This window comes from Physeter macrocephalus, chromosome 9, assembly GCF_002837175.3.
Source record: "Physeter macrocephalus isolate SW-GA chromosome 9, ASM283717v5, whole genome shotgun sequence".
Classification (NCBI taxonomy): domain Eukaryota; kingdom Metazoa; phylum Chordata; class Mammalia; order Artiodactyla; family Physeteridae; genus Physeter; species Physeter macrocephalus.
This window is the reverse complement of record NC_041222.1, coordinates 74,772,108-74,794,539: the sequence shown is the minus strand read 5'-3', so window position 1 is coordinate 74,794,539 and position 22,432 is coordinate 74,772,108. Positions and strand designations below refer to the sequence as shown.

Below are 22,432 nucleotides of genomic sequence, written 5' to 3'. Positions count from 1 at the left end.
CAATTCTGCAATGATATGGTTGGTCTTTCTGCTGACCAGGCCTCATCCCAAGTCAACTCATCTCTTAGGATCAACTCAGGTGTGACCCAAGGGGCTCATAGATAACAAAGACACTCGTATTACTTGAGATACTGCAAAGGTTTAGAGTCTCCCTCTCAGGAACAGAGACAAAAGCCAAATTCTTTCATATACAACAGACGACAGAACCCTGCATCTGAGTGAAGGGATGTGAATTACTGAAGCCCTGGGGACCAGGCCTCCTGCTCCCGTCCAACAGACTTGACCCAGCTGCAGCAGGGCAGGAGTGTCACTGTGCGTGTGAGTGTAAGTGAGGGTGAGTGCGGTGGAAGCACGGCTTCTCCATGCCCAGACTGCAATGCTTCCCACTGGCATCCATGGATCTGTCACCTGTCTGTATGTAGCCCAGGCAGGGGAAGATAGGTATGAGAGGAGAAAAGAGTGTGGGATGGTGGGAAGAGGATAGGTGAATCCATTCTGCACACTTCAGCCTGAGGGAACTTTTACTTCACTCATTTCTGGTCATTCTCTCCCATACCATCCAGCCACAAGGCTCCCTTCCCCCCTACCCAGACCAAATAGGGCAGCTATTTCCAACCTCCCACACTGGGTTAATTGCTCTTTCTTGGCTTTACCAAAGCACCCTCTACTGCCCCCAGCCAGTCAGCTTCGTCTATTGTAGTGATCTTATTGTCTCTTTTGATTCCCCTCCCCCATCCAACCCAGATGACAAGCTCTCTGAGGGCAGAATCTGTGCCTGTCTTCTCTGCTGTATCCTCATGCCCAAGCACATCACCCGGCACATAGTAGTCACTCGATAAATATTTGTTCCTGTTGACTGCAGGAACAAAAATCACATGAAAGGAGGTCTCGGCTCAGAGAGGAAGGGCTGTGACCCTCTAACCATGAAATGACTTGGCCAAGGTCACTCAGCCAACAAGTATTCCCATTGCCTGGCCTGTCTAGACTGGGCCCTCTCTGGAGCCCTATTCCTCCTCTGCCCATTATCATAAAAATAGAATGGGGCAGACAAGAAAGGCAATTGTCAGAGTAGAAGCCAAGAAGACAGAGAGGAGAGGGGATTGGCAAAACAGTACTGGACAGCGTCCCAAAACTCTTTTCTTGCTGCCTGGTGCTGAGGTCTCCGTCTTCCCAGGGTGGAGCTCCGAAATCTGACTCCACCCTTATAAAAGAGGGTCCGTGCCCTGCCTCTTAGTAATAAACCCTGACTCCACCCCTTTATTGATAGGCTCTGGCTCCACCTTCTGGACTACGCCTCCTCTGAAGAAATGCCCTGGCTCCGCCCCTTCCGGGTAATAGGTAAGCCCCACCCCTAGTGCGTGACGGTGTCTCAGTGACGTAACGTACCGGCCTGTTTCCGGGGTGGAGCCAGGGAGGGTGGGCGTTTAGGCTGCGCCGACCCCTCAGTCCCCCTCCAGGTGACCCCAATCCCCGAAAATCCTCACCCAGGGCCCCAAATATCCCAGCCCCATGACCTCGAAGGCCTTTGGCTCTAACCTCCTAAATGCCCCATGCCCCCAAGGTGGCCGACCGCCCAATCCCTTAACGTCTAGTGCCTCCCAAATCTTCAACCCTGTCCCGATGTGGCAATTGAGTCTTCCCGGGGGCACCTGTCTCATATTACCCAAGAACAAGTCAGACTGGTCCAGAGAATGACAGAGAAGGGGATCCGGGATTGGGGAATCCTTGATCCAATCATGCCGCTCCCCAGGAGACGTTCGGAACCCAGGACATGTCGGGATTGAGGAGATACGAGGTGGCGCTGGAGGCTGAGGAGGAGTGAGTGGAGGCGGGGTTCTGCGGAGGAGGAACCTAGCCGCTCCGGGGTGGTGGGGGAGGGGCGAAGAGGGCGCGAGTTCTCTGGGGCGGGAGAAGCGGGAGGGGTGGGGCCTCTTAGGGGGCGTGGGCTGGAGGAACCGCCTCTAAAAGGCGGGGCGGAGCCTTCCACGAGAGGGGCGAGGCGTCCAAGGGGCGGAGTCGGTGGGGGTCAGCCCCGCCCCGCCCCGCCCGGCTCTGCCTTCTCTTTGCAGGATCTACTGGGGCTGTTTCTACTTTTTCCCCTGGCTGCGCATGTGGCGGAGGGAGCGGAGGTGAGGGGGCTGCGATACCGCGGACCCACCCGGGGCATGGACGAGGCTCAGTCCGGGAGAACCAATCGCGGGGAAGCCGGGAGCCCCCGCCCCGCCTCATGCCTCTGTCGGGTCGCCCCACAGCTCAGCGCACCCTCGGGAGCAGAAGCTGGAGCCTCTGCGGGGCCTGATGAGCTGTCTGTCAAGCGGACTGGGCACTGCTCCCCAGCGCTCCGGTCGCAGCCTCCCCCGCCGCACCCCCGCTGCCACTGCCCAGCCAGCCGGTGCATTAAAGATTTAAACCGAAGCCACCGTCCTGCCCTCCTGATTCTGCCGCCGCTGCCGCCATTCGGGCTGGGAGCCCCTCTCCACGCCGGCTGTTTCCGTATTGACAGGGCCTCTCTCCCTGATAGGGTGTCCGTCCGTGTCCAGGCTCCCATTATTCCTAAGGGCCCCTCATCAGAGTCAGGACTCCCCTTACTACCAGTGATTGCCTTCCACCACCTAAGCCCCCCGCCCCACCACACACACACTCATCTCTGTGAGTGGCCTGTATGGAGGGAGCTAAATAATCCTGGCTTTATCTTCCTCACAGCCTTGTCCCCACATCCATAAATCCTCACAATCCCAGCTCTCTGCTGCCACCTTCCGCCTAGACAGGACTTTGCCAGGTGCCTGAAGAATCTTCTCCTCCTGGGAGTGGATCTAAAATATTTTAAGCCCATAGTTGTAGGAAGTAGGCTGTGAGAGAAGGGAAAGATTCCTAGAAGCTGCCACCCTCGGCCTTCCATAAGAGAATGACTTAGAACTGTTGGAGGTCTCTCCTACAGTTAACACCCCAGCTTCTGGCTCCTCCAGTTGGATCCCAAGTTTAAAGATACTTGGCATCAGGGACTTCCCTGATGGTCCAGTGGATGAGTCCATGCTCCCACTGCAAGGGGCATGGGTTCGATCCCTGGTTGGGGAATTAAGATCCTGCGTGCCACGGCGCAGCCAAAAAAAAAAAAAAAAAGTACATAGATACTTGGCATCAGCCCCCCAAAGTGTAACCTCCCTAGGAGAACCCAAGGGCCACTGCTCCCTACCTTTCCTTTCTGTCTTGTCACCGAGTTGGGCTGAAACCCACTAGCTCCTGAAGTGATGAAGGGTCAGGGACTCCTAGTGGGCCTGCTTTCAGTTAGGGACTGGCCCCACCACCAGGGAGGGCACCACAGAATTAAGTTAAAGGGACAGCCCAGTTTGTGGGTGGGGTCGGAGCTAACTTCCAGCCTGGTGCTGACCCTGCCATAGCGGGCTGTAGCTGGGAAAGACTTGGCCCTATCTTTGGAGAAGTCAAAGGGGAGAGATGGGTGCATACCTGGAAGAATTTGTTTCTTCCTTCCCAGGCCTCTGGATTGACTGGTCCAGGAAAGACTCCAAAGTGTGTGACAGCCAGCCAGCTGAAGATTTGTGACAAGATGATGGTGCCTCAGTGGGTGCACCCGAGCTCTGGGGTACAAGTCCAGACTGGAGGGTGGGTGAGAGACCCTAAGGCCTCTGGTACTAGAAATTCAAGATGAGTGACCTCTGGGTTGTGGCCACCTTCAAGAATGGACCCAGGCTCTTGAGGCATTTCCTCACAATGTCTACATCAAGAACCCTGACAAAAGAGTACCCTGTCCGGCCCTGGGCCTACACCTCAGAATCCCTCAGGATACTCAGATTTCCTGAGTATCCATGAGACAAACTCCAGGGAAGGCCCCCCCCTCTCAAGCCTTACCCTGGACAGGAGCGGGAGGAGAAGTGCAAGTCGTTCAGCCTGGGAGGGGGATTAGTCCCTACTCTCCGAGCTTATGTTCGCTTCTGATTGTTGCAGCCGCCCTGCAGCAGAAAGATGCCCAGGGAGGTGTGAGTCCCCATCCCAAGAGTAGGCCTGCCCCATAGAGGGTAGCTGGTGACAGAGCAGAAGGCTGCAGAAGGCACCCCTGCAACAACCAGATAAGGGCTGGATTATTGGGTGATGATCAGTTTATGTTTAAAATATAGAGCAGGACAGGAGGGTTCAAATCTCCAGACCAGGAGTGGGAAATTCTTCAGGGTGCCAGGGGCACTAAACTTAGCAGCTTGCCCCCACCCTAGGCTGTCCCCAGCTTCCTGGAAAGGACAGGAGGAGGAAGATGAGGAATAGTTTTGCATTGGGTGGGGAGGGGGTGGCTAGGGAAAGAGGGGGTGAGGGCTGGATATGGGATTTAAAAAGAAGGGACAGGAAGGTAAAGGGAGGTTGGGGCTTTAGCAAGAGGATGGGATGCAGAGGGTGTAGGGGTTGGGGAGGGGGGGTTTCTTCCAGGCCCACAAGAGAGAGAAACTGGCATTTGAATAGAACAAAGGAGAGGTAACTGAGCTCTTGAATCTAATTTCTCAATAAGCCAGGGGCTGGAAACCCCAGGACCCTGCTGGTAAGAGGCTGGCATGTCTGGGACCGGACTAGGCAAAAACAGGAACGTAACATTTCTTGGGTCTCTTACCTGTTGGACAGCAGCAACCTGGCACCAAAGAACTTTTATCTTCCCTCATCTGCCCTCCTTATCCACCCCATCCTTCCTCCCTATCTCATCTTCCTGGGGAAAGCAACCCATACCTCAGTATCCCCAAGGCAACCCATTACCACCAAAAAGGGCCTTCTCCCAGCTTCTCAGTCAGTCTGAATGTGACTGGCCCAGGCAAGACTCCTCCTCAGTCAGAAGGGCCTGCTTTAGGGAGCCATTCCCATCAATTTTTCCTGATAAGCAGGCTAGGGCAGGAAGAGGGCAGGGGGAAATGAAGGCAAGTTGGTGCTGGCCTGCCATCTGCTCCCAGCCCACCCACAACTCCCCCATCAGAATTTGGGTGTGCTAGTGTGACTGTGTGGTTGGACGATTGTGAAAACACAGCCGTGTGGGAGTGGAACTTTGAGTATAACTGGGACTGTATGAATTCCATCTGGGGTTGTCTGACCATGTGAGGTTGATCGAGTGACTGAGGTGTGACTGTGAATGTGTAACTATGAGTATTTGAGTGTGAATGTCCATCATTGGATGCCACTGTGGATCCTTGGCCACCCTTATACTCAGTTACTGTACCATCAGTCCCCACATGCACAACCCCCCTCCCCAGCTTCTCTGCCCAGGATTTAGGAGCCCATGGGAAATTACAGTCCTAAAAGAGGAGGGGGTCTGTGGTACAGGGGTCTCTGGTAATTAGGGCCCAGGAGTGTCACAGGATGAGCAGTACATCTCCACCTGCTGCTGACTCACCTGGTGCCCCAGGTAAAAGGCACCCAGATAAAAGGTAGGGAAGGAGGTGGAGACAGAAGGAAGTATCCAGGCTGAGCATCGTGAAGGGGCCTCACCCACCAGCAGCCTCCTGCTGCTACTGTTGCTCCTAAGCCCAGACCCTGGAGGAGGTGAGTGTTTGGGGGTCTAGGAAGGCCAGGGGTCTGGGTGAATGCGATGGAGGGAAAGGGGCCCAGGAAGCCCAGCCTCCAGCTATCTGATGGAGCTTAGGATCAGAAGCCCTCTGAATACATGGTCCTGTTGTCCCCTAGCATTGCCACTGGCACCCAGCACTACATCATGCTGTACTCAGTTCTACCGACAGCCACTCTCAAGCAAACTACTGAGGAAGGTCATCCAAGTGGAATTTCAGGAAGCTGATGGGGAACCATCACCTCCAGGCCTTCGTGTGAGCTTTGACTCTGCCCCTGATTTGACCCCTGACTCTGACCTCAGTCCCAACCCCTGATGCTGATCTCAACCCCACCCCAATTGCTAATTCTGATGCCAACTCAGGTTTTCATCTGGCCTTTGCCTCTAACCCCTGGGCCTTACCCTCATCTCCAAGCTATGACCATGGCTTTGGACCTTTCCTTTCCCAGGTTTCACCTGTCTCGACGCAGCATCTGCATCCACCCCCAGAACCGCAGCCTGACTCTGATTTGACTGCCAAGGGAAGAGGCTCCAGGGGACTCTGCCCAAGAGTTTGGAGATGATAGGGAAAATGGGCCGGGGCCCCCAGTAGCCAAAATAATAAAGCAGCATCACCCAATAGTCTCTGACTGTGGTCTCCAAGTTCTGTGTATTCTCCTGTGAGTCCCGAATCTGGAGCTGTGAGACATGTCAATAAACAGAACCTCTTCATTCTCTTTATTCACACCTTCACAACCCCTGCCAGGGCCAAGGCCGAGAGCCAAGGACCCACACACACTCCCCAGGTACCTATATACACACATGCAGAGAACACATGTTCCCTGCCTCACATACACTTGGACACACATGGACACAGACATACACACATTCCTCAGGTGGACTTCCAACTCTGAGAGGAAATCAGAGGTCCAGGCACCTTTCAGCTGGCAAGTTGGGAACACTTGAGTCCCATAGAAATGAGCTCCAAACAGAACTTCCAGCTGAGAACCCCCCTCCATGGGGATCTACTGTCCTGCCTGGGTTCCACCTGTCCGTCCATCCACACCAGCAAGACAGAGTTATAGGTGGAATCAGCTGAAGCCTTCCAAGATCCTCTACAGGTTTGGGACTCCTAGAAGAAGAAGGAAAATCAAGGGAGATAGTAGGACTGGATCTTGTCCCAGATTCCCTGAGAATGAGGGAGGAGACCCAGCTCTGAGCCCAACACTCCAAAAATGAATAGGGGAGCCCACCTCTGTGTAAGCCCCAATACCCTGAAGATGAGGGAGTGGACCTAGCTCTGGGCCCAGGAACATCAAGAATAAGGCAGGGGATCCAGCTCTGATCCAGACATCCCAAGAATAAGGATAGATATCCAGCTCTGAGCCTAATACTCTTAAAATGAGGAGGGAGTCCATCTAGGAGCCCCAGTATCCTGCAAGAGACAGAAGAGACCCAACTCTGAGCCCGGGACTCAAGAACGAAAGGCCCATCCCTGAGTCCAGAAGTTACAAGAATGAGGAGACCCAACTCTGATTCCCAAAACCCTTATGACTAAGGCACCTGGCTCTTAATCCAGACACTCAAAATGAGGGCACACATCTCCAAGTCCAAACCTCCCAGAGGTCATACTCACCTGGAAGCTTGTCCACTGGAATCATCGGGGCCAAGAACCCAGACTTTTGGGGTCCATCCTTCTCATCTGGTCTCAACCTCAGCCTGGAGCACAAAAAAGAAGCTGTCTCCCTGACAATGTGGGGCATCTGTCTCTTCCAAAAAGGTTTGTTAGTAAAGGGTCAAGAGAGGAAAGGGTGAGAATCATGAAGTTGGGGGCAGGAGAAGGAGGAGGAATGGTTCCAGAATCAGACACGTTCAGTGCAAAGGCATGAGGGGTGGGAACGGGTGTGGTCTATGGGTATCAGAGCCCCTGTGTGGGATCAGAGGATGAGAGGCCAATGGCAGTCACTTACCAGAGCCCCAGTGCCAGGGCCCCAGCCACCAGTCCCAGGAAAGAGAAGATTCCCAAAGATGCCAGCATAGCCACCTGCTCCAGGGCGTCTCTGTGGTCTGAGGGGGAGGGTCACGTGCCAGCTGCGAGAGCAAGCCTGCCTGACCAAACTCGGTGCCCCCTTCTCTCTGGGGCTTTCCCATCCTCTACCACCTTTGCCCATCTCCCCAAGCTCACCAAGTGGCCGCGGGTCTGGTAGGAGGGACGGTCTTGGGGGAGCAGGGCTATCCGCCTGAGGTTCTTCCTCTGGCTGCGCGTGTTGCTGGCCCCCAGCTGGTATCTCCTTCGGTAGGGGCCCTGGAGGGAGACGAGACCTGAGGAGAACTATCCACGCGGGGTCAGGGCGGAGGCCAGGGCCCACCAGGCAAGGCCAGGGCCAGGGTTGGACACAGGGGCGCCTCGGAGGCAGAGCTTGAAAGGGCAGAGCCAGCTTCTGGGGATGTAAGCAGGGGTGGAGGCTGAGGGGCGGGGTTTAATCTGGGGCAGAGTTTAAACTAGGGCGGGGCTGCAGGCAGCTACAGGTGAAGCCTGGGGCCGCAATTGCCACGCCGCCCCCTAACGCCTGCAGTTCCACGGATAGATGCCGGGCAGCGGGGCCTCTGCCCATTCCCTAGGCTCTGTCTCTCACCGGTGCTCGGAGTACCCCAGGCCTCGGGGCTCCAGGCACTCCAGGTGCCTGCGTCCAGAAAGTCCCGGGCACTGACCCGCACGGCATGGGGCAACCCAGCCACAGCGTCCGTGATCACCTCCTCCAATCCAGCCGGTTCCACCTGGCAGAGCAGATGGTTCGTAGGCACGTTATCCAGGTTATAAGCACTCAGCCTATCTGACCCCCAGAGCCAGTCTGCAAAGAGCACGCCTTCCTCCCAGTCCTGTCCCTGTCAGCCTGATGCAGCTGTCTGGGCCTCACGTAGGGTGGCTGGTGGTGTCAGGTCTACACCTAGTGTTCAGAAGACAAGAGTGCACAGTGGTTTTGTAGACAGGCTGTGACTTCAGACTGCCTGGGTTCAAATCTTTGCTGTACCACTTACTGAGTGACCTTGGACCTCTCTCTGTGCCTCAGTTTCTTCATGTGTAATATAGAGGTGAATATACCTAAACAATATAATACATGTAAAATGTGTAGCACAGTGCCTGGCAGACAGATGGTATTCAATAAATATTGGTTATTGTCTGAGGCAGCGGCTCCCCAGGCCTGATGCTGGCCAATCTTTGCCATCTCCAGATGTGGGAATTCACCTCTATCCACATCTGAGTATATGAGTGTTTGTATGAGGCTGTGCCTCTGGCTAAAAGGCACTCCTTTTCCTAGAAAAGTTATTTTTAAAATATCACTGCTGTCTTCCCACAGATGGCCTGAGATCAGTTACAGCCCTGCAGGGCAGAGGCTCGGTCCCTCGGTCCCTGCTACAACCCCAGCACCCAGCACAAGGCCTGGCCCATGGAGAGTACTCTGTAGGGGAAGGCCACAGGGTGTCAGTGACCTGCCAGATCTGGTCACACAGAACACCCAGAAACATGAAACTAGAGACAGGACCCACAGCCCCAGATTGGGACGCACTCCAAGGGCCTCACCGTGGACCAGGCTGGATGCTGTGCTGGACGGTACTGCAGCCGGAACTTGAGCAGGAAGTGGGGCTGGCGGGGCCAGGAGGCAGGGTACGTCCAGCTGGCACGCAGGCGGCGAGGATAGCCAGGTACCGACTCTACCCGCAGCCCCTGGGGTGGGTCAGGGCGCACTGAGGGCAGTGGAGACACAAATTCAGGACACAAGACAGGTACTCATCCCTTCCCCACCACCTCCCAAGGGAAGATGGGTGTGTGCCTAAAGGTCCCTGAGGGGAGGCACTTCCAAGGATGTTGGGGAAATCTTAAGCTTGATCATCCATTAGGCTCAGGACCTATCTGTCATCCCTATTATAAAGTAAGCTAAGATCTGAGGATGGATTTTTGAAATGTTTGTTGAGTGAGTTAAAGAGTGATTCTGGGACTTCCCTGGTGGCACAGTGGTTAAGAATCCACCTGCCAGTGCAGGGGACACGGGTTCAAGCCCTGGTCTGGGAAGATCCCACATGACGCGGAGCAACTAAGCCCGTGCACCACAACTACTGAGCCTGCGCGCCTAGAGCCCGTGCTCCACTACAAGAGAAGCCACCACAGTGAGAAGCCCATGCACCGCAACAGAAGAGTAGCCCCCCCTCGCCACATCTAGAGAAAGCCCGCGTGCAGCAACGAAGACCCAATGCAGCCAAAAATCAAAAAATAAAATTTTTTAAAAAAAGAGTGATTCTGCTTTCCATCCAAGGAAGATGAGTTGGCCCAAATTCCAGCCAGAGCTTTGGTGACCCCCTTCCACACACAGATCAAGAGGAAGGAGAGGTCAGCAAGGGTTTCCATTGGGCAGGGAGAACTGCCTTCAGCACAAGGCCTAGAAGCAGAGAGGTAGCACTGGGGCTAGGCAGCCAGGAAGGACTAGTAGGGAAGGGGGTAGTGGCAGCAGTCTCTAGAAGCTGATGTAACCCTGCCTCCTGGGCTCTGATCTCCTTGGGTTCTTAGTCTCCATGGGGGCCATCTGTGTGCCGAAATGGGTCTATGTTGGGAGGGAACTATGAGGGAGCTCAGGGGAGGAGGGTTCTGAATTTGGGGGGTACCTGTACGCTGGGGTCCGTTTGGGGTCTCTGTGGTAGGGATTTGGGGAGAGCTCTAGGAGTGGGTACTCACAGATGCTCTGCAAGCTCACATCCAGCAGGCGTGTGCTGGCCCCCAGGGGGTTCACTTCAGTCACATTGATCCGGTACTGGCTCCAGAACTCTGCCCCATGGACTACACAGCGGGCAGCCCCTGGGGGGTCCTGTGGGCATGGCCAGGGCCCTGTGGATGGACTCATCCTAGGAGAGAGGATGTGGTCTTAAGCTTTGGAAATGCTCACTGTGGGACCCAGCTAGAGCCCCCAGCTTCCCCCTCATGTCCTACCTTTGGCTATCAGCTCCTGGTACCGTCTTCTTCCTGGCAGGGAGGAGGCCATCTGAGGTCAGGAAGGAAAGGAGGGTCCTCCTTCTCTCTCAGGCCTTCCTCAGGACCTCCTTACCTACCTCCCATACCCACGTTTTGCTAAACACCCAAATGTATAGGTATACACACCGATCATGCACACACCTGTAGGAGGTGAGGTAGCGGGTGGGTAAACCGCTAACCTGGCTGGGACTCCAAGTGCAGGAGAAGTTCTCATAGTCAGCTGCTCGGCAGGAGACAACAGGCCGGACTGGGGGGTCTAGAGGCGGAGGGTGCAGCTGGAGACTGAGAAGTCCCCAGCCCCTCCCCATCCCAGAGGGCTTACTCAGGGCCTGGATTCCCCCAGGAGCCCCATGTCTCATCATTGCTACCACCAACACTCCCTCCCCAACTCACAGCCCAGCTTCAGGGTCACCATGCCCCCAAGTGCACCATCCAGGGTCCGGCAGATATAGGTGCCCTCATCAGTGCTTTCTGCCCGGGCCAAGACCAGTTCGTGCCCTAGACCAGAGTCAGGTCCCTGCAGCAGCCTTGTCTCCCCGTCCCGAAACCAGGACACCGGGGCCCTGGGGGTGAGATAAGATGATGACAGATAGACGGAAGATTTACACTATGAGTCAGACCACGTCACAGCTCTCCATTGGCTTCTCACTGTGCCTGCAGTAAAGCTCAAACTCCTTTTGCTGGCTTACAAAGCCCCTGGTGATCTAGCCCTTGCCTTCCTTTCCTTCTTCATCACCTTCCTGTCTCCCCCTCCCCCACTGCACTCCAGTCAGGTTGTGCTTCTTTCAGTTCAACAGTGTGGAGCTCACTCCCATCTCAGGGCTTTGCACTAGCTGTTCTCTCTATCAGGAATGCTTGCTTATACCCCAACCTTCAGAAATCAGCTTCAATGTCACCTCCTCAGAGAGGCCTTCCCTTTTTACCAATAAAAAGTGGTCACTCAGTTATCCTCTTCCACCTCACTCTCTTTTGATTTTCTGCCCTGCAGGTATTACTACCTGGCATCTTGCCTGGCTTGTGCACTGCTGCATCCCAGGGCCTAGAATAGACCAGGCACTTAGCAGGTGCTCAATACATGTTGGTTGAATGTTCTGTTGAATAAGGATGGTTGGAGGGTTAGGACAGACAGAGAGGTGAGGATTACCAATACAAGGGGCAAGGATGGAAGGGGTGTGAGGACTGGGCAAGGTCAAGAAATGGGTCATGAAAGGGTCCTGTCAGCCCAGCAGGCTGGTGAAGCACTTACCCAGCTGTCACTCCAGGGCAACACAGCGTCATGGCCCTGCCAGGCTGCCCATACTGGACCCCTGTTGAAGGCACTTCTGAGCAGAGGCTCTTCCTTTCCCTCTCTCCCACCCCACCCCACACTTTGTGAGAGTGACAGGATAAGGGGTGGACTTTTAAGACCTGAGTGGGGTCATGGGGTCAAAACATCATGTTATAATCTGGAGACAGAGGTCAGAAAGCAGGGTAGAGAGATGTTGCCAGATTGGATGTCAGGGGTTGGGCGGATCACAGGTTAGGCATGAGAGGGGCCACGGTGATGGTGGTAAGTCACAGGTCAGAGTTGGGTCATAGAGCAGAGTTTTTCTCACCTGGGGGGCCCCAGGCCTGGGGGCAGGGACAGGAGGCAGACACCAGGGCTGTAGCCACGGCCACCAGGACCCTGCTCAGCCCTGAGCAGCTGCTGCTCATCTGTGGGGAGAGACGCAAGGTCAGCGATCCCCCATTCCCAAGATGGGAGGCTAAAGCCTGCCTCCTCCTCTTCCAGACTGGGGTTTTCTAGGAGGAAACCAGGTGCCCAGTGGGGTAAGGACATCAGACATCACTGGGGGCTCTGATGTAAGGTCCCCTTTCCACCATACTCCCAGCGCTGTGTGTGAGTGCACACACACGCACGAACACACACCCTCATACCCCCCTTCTCAGTCATGGGCTTAGGGCCCAGAACAAAAGCTGGAGGCAACAGACTGTGCCAGCACCGCCCCCTGCACCACCCTTGGCATCCACCCCTGGCACCAAGTGTTGGCACCGGTTCGGTCACTCCCATTAACTCCTCCAATCCAGCTGTTGGGAATTCCGTGTCCATCCCACCTGGCCCAGGGATAGTCGTTGCCTCTGACTGACCTGAGGCAGCCCTCGTCACCCTGGGCTGGGACTGCCATGGTGGGTCTGAGCCCACCCCGTACCCCTGCCATGAGGCCTAGCCCTGCTCTGGCTGCCAAGCCTCTTCTCGCCTGGGCCTGGCTCCTTGCTCTGGGCTGCTCATCTGGGCCTGACTCTGGAATCTTGCTGGTCTTGAGCCTGCGAGGCTGGATGGGGCTAGGGTGCAGGCTGAGGCTGAGAAGTTAAGCAGATCCAGATGCCCTGACTGCTGCCAGAGGCTGGGGGCGGGCGAGGAGCCAGAAGATGGAGACAGGGTGGCGGGACGGGAGAGGAGGCTGAGAGAAGCTGGGAGGCTGCAGGAACAGGAGGCTGGGGTGGGGGCCACAGGACAAAGAGATGCTCAGAGATCAGGACTGGGAGGCGGTGAGAGCTCAATGAGGTGAGGGCTGGGCTAGGGCAGCAGGATATCAGAAAGGCCAAAAAGGTAACCAACCATGTGTGTATGGGGGATGGAGGTGCTAGGAGAGAGGGAACCCTGGATGGGAGAAAGCAGGATGAGGAATGCAGTGGAGGAGAGGGAATGGGGGCAGGAGAAGGGGCAGATGGGCAAAGGGCCCTGGGCGAGGGCTCCAGAAGAGGGAGAGCCCAAATCCCTCCCAGGTAGAGCTGAGCAGGGACCTCCACGTGTCTGTCTGAGTGTGTCTAGCGGCTCACCCCGGCCCCCCGGCCGCATTTACCGTGCTCAGCCCTGCCCTACCTCGATGATTCCAGTGGTTGAGTGTCCATGGCCTCCAGGACTTCCTCCCACCAGCTACAGCACCCGTCTCAGCTCTACTCAGTTCTGGGACCCCAGAATCGTCCCCTCCTTCCCCTTCCCTGCCCCCGCCCCTCTGGGCCATGGAGCTCAGCCACCCCTAGCCAGGCCCCCTCCTCTCTCCTTTCTCCTCCCTCCTACTCTCCCACCCCCTCCCACCCAAGGCTCTGGGAAGGGAAGAGGCCTCCCCCGAGTCTGGAAAGGAAGCCACAGGCACAGCCAGGCACAGCAAGGCACAGCAAGAAGGAAAGGAGAGCTGCTGTGTCCCTGTCAGCAAGAGGTTCCTGTGTTTTCACACAGCAGAACACAGGCACATTCACGCGTGGACTCCCCAGGCACAGTCAACAAAGACACTCCCTTGAACACGCGTGGACACAGTCAAATCAAAAAGCAGACACATACTCGTGCTCCCACTCTTTTCACTCCCCAGCAAATATTTCCTTAGGGCGCAGCTGTCTGTGTTTTAAGGGGAAGAGGGCCCCACATTGGGGGATATAAAGAAAAGCCGAGTCCAGTTTCCCCCTCCCCTGGATGTTCCAGACATTTCTCACCTCCCCCTCTACTCTTCAGGCCCCAGCACCAGGAAATGCCTTTGGTCCCTTGGTGCCAGATACACAAGACCCACACTTACCCTCAGACACACACTCTCAGACAGCCACTCACAGTTACACCGATACACTCAGACATCCTCACCCAGACTCAGACACTTAAACATTTACACATACCCAGACACACACACAGACACACATCTCCCTCTTCCTTGCACAGCCACACACACACACTTAGCACTCCGCCCTGGGATGCGGGGTCACAGCACTCTCTAAAAGGAACTCCTCATCATAGTGTAAGCCCCCTCTTCCAGGGAGCTCTTAGCACGGCAGATCCCCCATCCCATCACCATTTCAGGCCCCCAGGTAGCCAAAGAGACAAAGGTGAACAGGGGAGTCAGGCACAGGGGCACCGAGAGAGACAGAGATGCAGAGAACATGAGAGGCAGGACTAAAAAGCAGATACACAGAGATACCTGGGGAGACGAAAGTGTGAAGACACAGAGAGCACTAGCTCTAGGAAGACAGTAGTAGAGAGAGAAAAAGAAATATAAGGAAACTAAGTCAGACAGGGAGACAGAAAATAAGGAGCAGTGGACCAGTGACAAAGATTCTCAAGCACTAAAAGAAGGAGGGAGAGCCAAGTGTGCTGGGGATGGTCTGCTTACCCTGGCCACTAAGTAGAAAGGTCAGTCCCATTGGCTACTGAAGCGGGTCCCCAAAATGCAAACCCAGCTCCACTCCTCCACAGTCTAACAGTTAGGACACAGGACACACACCGAGTGCAAGTCTCATTCTTCCTCTGCCATGCTGAAGTCACACACTGGCACACACAAACCCAGCCATCCACTCTCACACTGGCAGACACAGTCTCAAACTCCACAGAGACCTTCCCAAAACACATTCCCTGATGTGGTCATAGGCCCTCTCACACACACACAAACGCACGACCCGGTCTCTGCCCCCAAACTGCACACTGACACACACACATAATCCCACAAAGGCACAGCCACGTGCAGACTCAGCCACAGCACAGCGACACCCGCAGTCACACTAGCTGACAGCTTCACCAAGCGACACTTGCGAAGTTTCGTACACTGACAGCGTCACACACAGCCTTGCAGTCTCTCAGTCTCTCTCTCTCTCTCTCTGTCACACACACACACACACACACACACACACACACACACACGCACAGACAGTCCGTCAGTCACTCCGGGCCCTTCAAATCCCACACCCCCAGGCCCCGCCCTCTCCTGGCAAGGCTCCCTCGAGTTCACCCGCGGCCCCATCAGGCCTCACCTTCTGCGGCCGCCGCCGCCAGCGCCCTCCGCCCTCGCCCTCTGCCCCGGCCTCTACTCCCTGCCGCCCTGGGGCCCCGCCGTGGGGCGGCTCCGCCCAGGCACCAATGGAAGGAGAGGGGTGAAACAGGGGGGGCTCGACCCATTGGAGCCTCCAACTGCCAATCACCTCCACACCCACCTCTGCTGGACACTTCCTGTCCCGTCCGGGACTGGGGAGGCTGCCGGGGACCGAGGCTGGGGCCGGGTTCCTGGGTCCTGGCCTGAAAGCCTCTCCTCCTGGGACAGCAGGACCAGAGCTCTCAGGCCCCGCCCCGTCCACCCCCCAGCTGTTCTCAAACAAAGCCTCAAGTTCAGTGGCTTAGGAGCTACTGGGCAGGTGACCAGAGAAGCTGAAGGTGCCCCTGACTCCAGATAAGGAAGGAGGTGGACTGGTTGTAAGGCAGTGGGTCACAAACGTCGCTGGACACTGTGGTTTTAAAACTGTCAGGCCACACTGCAATTAAATCAGTACTGTTTAAAACTCCCCAGAAGATTCCAAAATGCAGGCAAATAAAAGGTGTAGGATCAGGTGTGTGTGTTTGTGTGTGTGTGGGGGGGGGTGTAGCTATGTATGTCACCCATCCAGGGTTCCACTTCCCAGCCAATGGGGGCTCAAGGGAAATGTGGGGGTGGGGGGGGTGTAGCTATGTATGTCACCCATCCAGGGTTCCACTTCCCAGCCAATGGGGGCTCAAGGGAAATGTGCACCACATTTGTCTGAGCTTCTTCCAAACCAGGGTAATACTCCAAGTTGACCCTTCCCCTCCAGGGTCTCTAGGAAGAAAGAATCCTGGACCGGAAGGCAGGCAGCCAAGGTTCTCCTGGGTCAGATCATCACTGTCCAGCCTTGTGTGATTTCCCCTCCCAGAGACTCAATTCCCTTGAGAAGAATGGAGACAAAAAGTGTTCTGGCCATCATTCCCGCATTACTCACGAGCTCCTGTCCTCACCTAAAAGTTTGGAGGACCCTAGGTGGCATCATGTCTCCTGGGTTGTATGACTTGTTATTCTCCCAGTTACAGTCTTGCCAGGGAAACAGCTCCACAGGGGAGGGGGTAGACCCAGGGTCACTCCAAAAACCATCCCCTCCTACCACGGCCCTGAGGCTCCTAACTCTGGCACCCCTTCCCTGCCAGAGCTGTCTCTGCCCTGTGCAATGATTGGGGCACAGGGGCAACAGAGGTGTACAGAGCCCGTGCATACATGCTGCACGTGGGAGTCTGGAAAGGCCAAGGACACAAAGCCACGTACACGTTCCCTACCCGCCCCTTCAGCCTCTGTGGGCTGGAGCAGAGCCAAGCTGCAGCCACTCACAAAGCCAGGGTTCTGGCCAGGATCCCAGGGTCTGGCCACTGACCAAAGGGACAAGCATCCTGCTCACCCACTCCGACCAAACCTTCAGTCCCAGACTTGGTGAGCTGACACCCTAGGGATGGTAGTAAAGGGGGCTCTGGCCTTCCCAAAGCCTCAGCCAAAGACAAGAACAAAAGATTCTAAAACCATTTTAAACTGGGATGCCTTTGTTACTCTAGGAGTAAAAGCCAGACATGACACTGAGTATTAATTTTGTTCAGAGATTTGGGGCAAAGAGGTGGGAAGGTTGTGCCCTTAAGTTTTTGCACATCTGTTGGCAAAGAAAAGTTGTGGCTGGAGCTACGCCTTCGGCCTTTAACCCCAGACCCCCAAGGATCAGAGTTCACACTCCTCTGGTGTTAGAATATGTGATTAAAGTTTGAGAAGTACAGTTTTATTGATCCCACATCTGCCCAAACCCTAGGCCCTAATTCCCTCAGACAGAAGGCCCTGTGGTCAGTGTGGTCAGGCGACGGCTGCTGTCTCCCTGTCCTTCTGCCCCAGGCGGTAATGAACCTCAGGAAGCACCCTTAGTCTCTCTGCAGCCTGGAAGGGGGAAAGGGGATAATCAGAGAGGGTAAGGGCTGCCCAGAATGGTGAGTGCTAGGAAACACTAGACACTGGGGGAGAGCATGTGGGGTGGGGAGGCTGGTGAGAACGACCACTGGAATAGCCAGAGGATGAAGGAGTCAGCTCCTGAGTCCCTAGGAATACCCAGGTCGCGGGGATTCTCAGGGTCATGATTATTGGGATCCCTTGAGGAAACAGGAGGGAAAAGGGGACCCAAGGACCCAGGGTGCTCCAAGTCCAGACCTGCTCAGGGGTGAGGTCCCTCTGGGCCTGGGCAAGCATTTCATAGCCAACCATGAATTTCCGGACTGTGGCAGAACGCAGGAGTGGAGGATAATAATGAGCATGTAGCTGCCAGTGGTCCCAATTGGCTCCAGCCTCTGATCCCATGGGAGCCCCTGGCGGGAAGAAAGCAGAGATAGTTGGGAAGGGTCCTTTCTTGGTTCTTCAGCCTAGCTCTTACCCCCAGACCATAGCAGGTACCTGAAAACTACATCTTCCAGCATTCCCTGCCAGAGAGGAGACAAGGCATTGGAAAGCCCACTGGGAGACATAGTTTCACCACGTTCGCTTCTCCACCCTCAGTCCCAGCATCCCTGCTCTGAACACTTCCCCAGCAAGTGTTCCAAGGCCTGCTGGGAGTTGCAGTCCACTAAGCTGGGACCCAGGAGCCCAGAAATGGTGTTGGGGTTAGATATGGGTACTCAAAAAGCCTCACCATGCCAGCCCATGGAGTAGGGAAAGGATGTCTCAAATAGGTTGTCATACTTGGTCAAGAGCTTCTTCATGATGGAGGCTAGATCTGGAATCAGAGCCTGACTCTCAGTCTGGGGCCCAGATGCTGGCCCCACCAGAACCATCCCCATCCAAAGCCTGGCCCCAGGGTCCCAGCTGGGAGACTCACCATCACGCTCAGCCAGGGTCAGCTCAGGCAGCCGCAGCACATGCCGACGGGGCAGCAGTAGTGTCTGGAAGGGCCACACTGCCCAGAAGGGGACCAGCACTAACCAGTGCTCACTGGTTAGGACCAGACGGTCCTAAGCCAACCAAATGGAGATGAGGTCATCAAGGTGGGTGTGAGGGGGGTCAGCAAATAGGCAAGGGAAGAAGAAACGTACCCAGAAACCGGTGGTTTCTCACCACTCCACCACTACCACCCTAGTCTAAGCCATCATCACCTTTCCTTTAGCTTACTGCTATGTCCTCCTAGCAAGTCTCTCTGCTACTTCCCTTCTACCCTCCTCCTTCACACACCTCTCCTTTTTGGGGTGAGGTTACGGGCTTCTTGGGGACACAAGATCCAGCTTTCTCCCACCTTCCTGAGCAGCTCTTGGCGGCCGTACTCCATTAGCAGGGGCTCTCCATGCTGACTCTGATAGGCCCGCTGAGACCGCTCCTCACGCTGGGCAACATCTGGCAGGAAACTGCTGGCCCACACCTGTCAAGGAGGAGGAGAAGAGCAGACAGATCCTTCACCTCCAAGCCTCCACATCACTAGCATACTTCCTCTGTTTTCCCTTACTCCAGTTCCCCACCCCACACTGTCTTGGACTCAGCCCAGATATCCACTGAAGCCCCTGACACACATACCTGGCAGTGGGGATGGGGGTTGGAACAGCCCATCATGGCTCCTTTGTTTTCAAAGATCTATGAAGTAGGAGTAGGGAGCTTTATAGCCAAAAGGACAGCAAGTCAACCCCTCCGAACCACAACCTGTGGAAATAAAAATGCCACTTCCCAAAACCAAACTGCACCACCCCCTCCCTGCCCATCTAGGGGAGAGGGCGACCTCACAGACCTGCACCCAAGGGTACTGGGCACCCAGCTCCTCTGTGACTGAGGCCCATGCATCAACGACAGCTCGGATCTCAGGGACTGACATAAGTGGCAGTGTCACATCCGACCAAGGGTGGAAGCACATAACCTTACTAGGTGGTGAAGGAGGGAGAGATGACAGAGATACAGGGCTCGTTGTGCTGGGGGAAGGGCCCAACCCCAGTGCTCAGTCCAGGCCCCGGGTTGAAGGGTGTAACAGTGGAAATTCATAGTTACCAAACTCCTCGAGCAGCCTCTGCTTGGAAAAGGGGGTGATCACTGGATCCTAAGATAAAGGGGTATCACTCTCTGCAACAGAAGTACCCCAACAAGGTCCAGCCTCTTTTCTCCCCAACAGCAGCTAGATCCAAGTTACCTGGACTAGGGGCATCAGGCTGCAGAGCTGGGAAGTCATTGTCAAACAGGAAGGTGCCTTCATAGTGGGGATTCACCTACAGACAAGGATGGGTTAGAAGCATTTGCTGGCCCATACCACCAGTCATCTGATGGGCTTCAAGGTTACAAGGCGGGAAGAAGGCCACTCTGAGGTCAAAAAGACTTGGTGGGATACGACCCAGAGGTCCACTCCCCTGTGGGGTGAAGGGCTAGGGTCCACTCCCCTGTAGGGTGGAGAGCAGCTCTAAGGGCAGTGGATGGGGAACTACTCCCCCCGGGCCCAGCCTGCAGATGTAGGATCTAAAGACTTACCTCTCCATTGGCCCTTGTGGCCCCCGGACACAGAGGGTTGTGGGGGTCATGGCGGGGTACTGTCGTCAGAAGCGGGGGTTCTACCTGCCCCTGCCAGGGCCGCTTCATGCGGTGCGCTGACACCAGCACCCACTCATCTTGTAGCGGGTTGTAGCGGATATGCTGATGCTCTGGGGGCAGACCGTCAAGATCAGTCACAAAGCCCTACGCCCCTTTCTCCCCTGGGTCTCACCCAGCGCAGGCCCAAGCTCGAATGCACCCTCTTGTCCCCTCCCTACTCAGGAGCTAAAGGCCAGAGCTTGGGCGTTCCCAGCGCCAATCAGCCTGCAGCCCCAACACCGGCGTGTCCCTTCGCCGCGCGTGCCTGGACGGGTGGGCGCGCCGACCTGCTGGCAGGGACGACAACTTCCTAAGGAAGGGGAGGGCTCAGCTTCGCGTCCCAGCGAGTCCCGGCCGCCCTGCGGTTACCGCTCGCCCGGAAGGTTGTGGCCATGGCGTCCGCCTCCGACGCCTGCGGGCGCTGCTCAGGACACGCTCCCCTGCGCGACAGGAGTCCACCGGGTTGGAGATACCTTCGGGAACTTCTGCCTGCTCACCTCGCCCCCACCGACTAGTCGGCCCCGCCCCGCCCTCGCTGATTGGACAGCCGCCAGCACGTGACTGTCTGAGGGCCGGCCCGGCCACCTGGGGGCGGAGTTCAGGACTGCCTACAGCTACAGGGGGCGACTTTGATGATCCCACTCTAGGGCCAAAGCCACTAACTACCCTGGAAGAACCTCTGTGAAAGCTGCTTACTACAGATCCCTCGGCTCCAGGATGCTTACAAGAGTTATTTGCTGCCCTAAAGTCATTCATTTGGTCATTCATTCAGCAAATATTTACTTACTATCTACCACCACGTGCCAGACCCCTAGGCACCACATGGCGCAAAGGGATGTCCCTGTGTGCACGAGTCAGGCATAGTCTCAGCCCTCCCAGAGCTTACATTCTGGGGTAAGTCAGGGTATAACCCTGGATCCACAGTCACCTCACTCACCTGCTTGGTGGCTCTGGCAGAGGAAAGGCAAGGAGGTGGGGGTGAGGGGCTGTGGAGCTTGATCTGCTTCAGCTAAACCTTGGCTTCAGGTACTATCTGGAGGAGTGGGTACCTCACGGTAACCATGCCCTAGCCCCACCAGGCAGCAGAAACAGGTTTGGGAAAAAAGGGCTAAATAATCATATTCTCTCTCTCTCATATGCACACACACAAAAAGCACAAGAAGTGGTCAGGGTAAGAGGGCTATAAGAAATCTGAAAATGTGGGGAGGACAGGACTATCAGTAGCTCCAACCACCATCTGGGTAGGGTCAGAGGTGTTTCCTTCGCACACCCCTGTCCCTTCTCCAACTTTTCCTTGGAACAAACCAGTTGGCTAACAGTAGGATAAACTTCAAATTAATTCCTCCCCTGACACTTTATAGAGCCATCTAAATATTGTCTGAATCTCCTCCCCATTTCACAGTGGAGAACAGAGGCCTCAAGGTCACCCAGAGGATAAGTGGCCAAGCTGAGATTTGAACCCAAGTTTCCAAGCTCTTCCTGATGCTTTGAAATGCCTCTGAGACTTCAGTGAGTTTTTGTTTGTTTGTTTGTTTTTTGGCCATGCTGTGTGCAGGATCTCAGTTTCCCGACCAGGGATGGAACCTGTGTTGTAGCAGTGAGAACCCAGAATCCTAACCACTAGGCCACCAGGAAACTCCCTCAGTGAGCCTTAAGATAGAAACCTAGTGAGCTAGGAGCTGGGCAATAGCAGTGAGGCCCCTTCCCCCAAACCTGGCCAGGACAAGCCAGGTGTTTTGCTGAGCTCAGATGTAAAAGCTGGGTCATAGGTCATTTACCTTGTCTCTGCCCCAGGGGCCTCAGACTGGAATCTAAAAAGGCCACTAGGTAGAGGGCAGGGAGCAGGGAGCTGAGAAACCAGAGTTTTACATGTTTCACTGGCTGCACGTGTAATAGGGAGGAAGGCGGATAAAAGATACACTTTTTGTGGAAAGGGAATGTAGCCTTGCTATTCCAGTATACAACAAATTTTGCTACAGCATCAGCCGCTGCAGCTGCCCCCACAACGGTGCGCCCTGAAGGGAATTCAGGATGGAGAAAAACAGGAAGCATTATCAGCTTTTTTTTTTTAACTATTAGCTTATTTACTTTTGTAAATGCTTTTTTTTTTCTTTTTTGTTTTTTTGGCCGTGTTGTGCGGCATGTGGGATCCTAATCCCCTAACCAGGGATCCAACCTGCACCCCCTGCATTGGGAGCATGGAGTCTTAACCAATGGACCGCCAGGGAAGTCCCAGCATTATGTGCTTTGGTTACGGGTTTCTGTCTGACTTACTTCACTTAGTATGATAATCTCTAGGTCCATCCATAGTGCTGCAAATGGCATTCTTTCATTCTTTTTCGTGGCTGAGTAATATTCCATTGTATATATGTTATGTACCACATCTTCTTTATCCATTCATTTGTCAATGGACATTTAGTTTGCTTCCATGTCCTGGCAATTGTAAGTAGTGCTGCAATGAATATAGTGGTACATGTCTCTTTTTGAATTATGGTTTTCTCAGGGTATATGCCCAGTAGTGGG

The 22,432-nt window shown here is 55.2% G+C and overlaps 4 protein-coding genes across 10 annotated transcripts; 2 read left to right on the top strand and 2 right to left on the bottom strand.

The window, feature by feature from the left end:
* The first annotated feature begins 635 nt into the window (after positions 1-635).
* LOC102983189 (uncharacterized) lies at positions 636-2,412 on the top strand. Of its 2 annotated transcripts, XM_024132916.3 has the most exons (4): positions 1,089-1,457; positions 1,751-1,818; positions 2,070-2,129; positions 2,253-2,412. In XM_024132916.3, exons 2-4 carry the CDS (start codon positions 1,772-1,774, stop codon positions 2,407-2,409), a joined length of 264 nt encoding a protein of 87 aa, XP_023988684.1. In that variant the 5' UTR covers positions 1,089-1,457; positions 1,751-1,771; the 3' UTR covers positions 2,410-2,412. The 2 variants fall into 2 exon arrangements, with proteins under 2 accessions (XP_028349883.1, XP_023988684.1); XM_028494082.2 differs by having other exon boundaries at positions 636-1,818.
* Positions 2,413-4,904: 2,492 nt separating this feature from the next.
* CCL27 (C-C motif chemokine ligand 27) lies at positions 4,905-6,178 on the top strand. Its single transcript, XM_007100747.3, is given in 6 exon segments — positions 4,905-4,910; positions 5,415-5,529; positions 5,671-5,786; positions 5,788-5,807; positions 6,001-6,057; positions 6,059-6,178. Coding segments are annotated over 6 exon segments (399 nt in total). The 3' UTR covers positions 6,144-6,178.
* A 74-nt stretch (positions 6,179-6,252) lies between these two features.
* IL11RA (interleukin 11 receptor subunit alpha) lies at positions 6,253-15,396 on the bottom strand. Of its 3 annotated transcripts, none has more exons than XM_007100714.3 (13): positions 15,324-15,396; positions 12,149-12,248; positions 11,800-11,860; positions 10,947-11,116; positions 10,695-10,809; positions 10,512-10,544; positions 10,260-10,426; positions 9,114-9,277; positions 8,167-8,308; positions 7,716-7,835; positions 7,501-7,597; positions 7,167-7,249; positions 6,253-6,662 (listed from the first exon to the last, which is right to left on the bottom strand). In XM_007100714.3, exons 2-13 carry the CDS (start codon positions 12,246-12,248, stop codon positions 6,646-6,648), a joined length of 1,269 nt encoding a protein of 422 aa, XP_007100776.1. In that variant the 5' UTR covers positions 15,324-15,396; the 3' UTR covers positions 6,253-6,645. The 3 variants fall into 3 exon arrangements, with proteins under 3 accessions (XP_007100776.1, XP_028349881.1, XP_054943231.1); XM_028494080.1 differs by lacking the exon at positions 15,324-15,396 and adding an exon at positions 14,025-15,125; XM_055087256.1 differs by lacking the exons at positions 6,253-6,662; positions 15,324-15,396 and adding exons at positions 6,681-6,965; positions 14,025-15,125.
* Positions 15,397-17,055: 1,659 nt separating this feature from the next.
* On the bottom strand, positions 17,056-20,408 carry GALT (galactose-1-phosphate uridylyltransferase). 4 transcript variants are annotated; one of them, XM_007100715.3, is made up of 11 exons: positions 20,279-20,408; positions 19,811-19,980; positions 19,479-19,554; positions 19,340-19,388; positions 19,086-19,215; positions 18,878-18,934; positions 18,603-18,725; positions 18,192-18,324; positions 18,006-18,089; positions 17,531-17,685; positions 17,056-17,263 (listed from the first exon to the last, which is right to left on the bottom strand). In XM_007100715.3, the coding sequence occupies exons 1-11, from the start codon at positions 20,301-20,303 to the stop codon at positions 17,183-17,185; spliced, it is 1,083 nt and encodes a 360-aa protein (XP_007100777.1). In that variant the 5' UTR covers positions 20,304-20,408; the 3' UTR covers positions 17,056-17,182. The 4 variants fall into 4 exon arrangements, with proteins under 4 accessions (XP_007100777.1, XP_028350113.1, XP_028350111.1 ...); XM_028494312.2 differs by lacking the exon at positions 17,056-17,263 and having other exon boundaries at positions 17,270-17,685; XM_028494310.2 differs by lacking the exon at positions 17,056-17,263 and having other exon boundaries at positions 17,270-17,685; positions 20,175-20,395.
* Between the last annotated feature and the right edge of the window lie 2,024 nt (positions 20,409-22,432).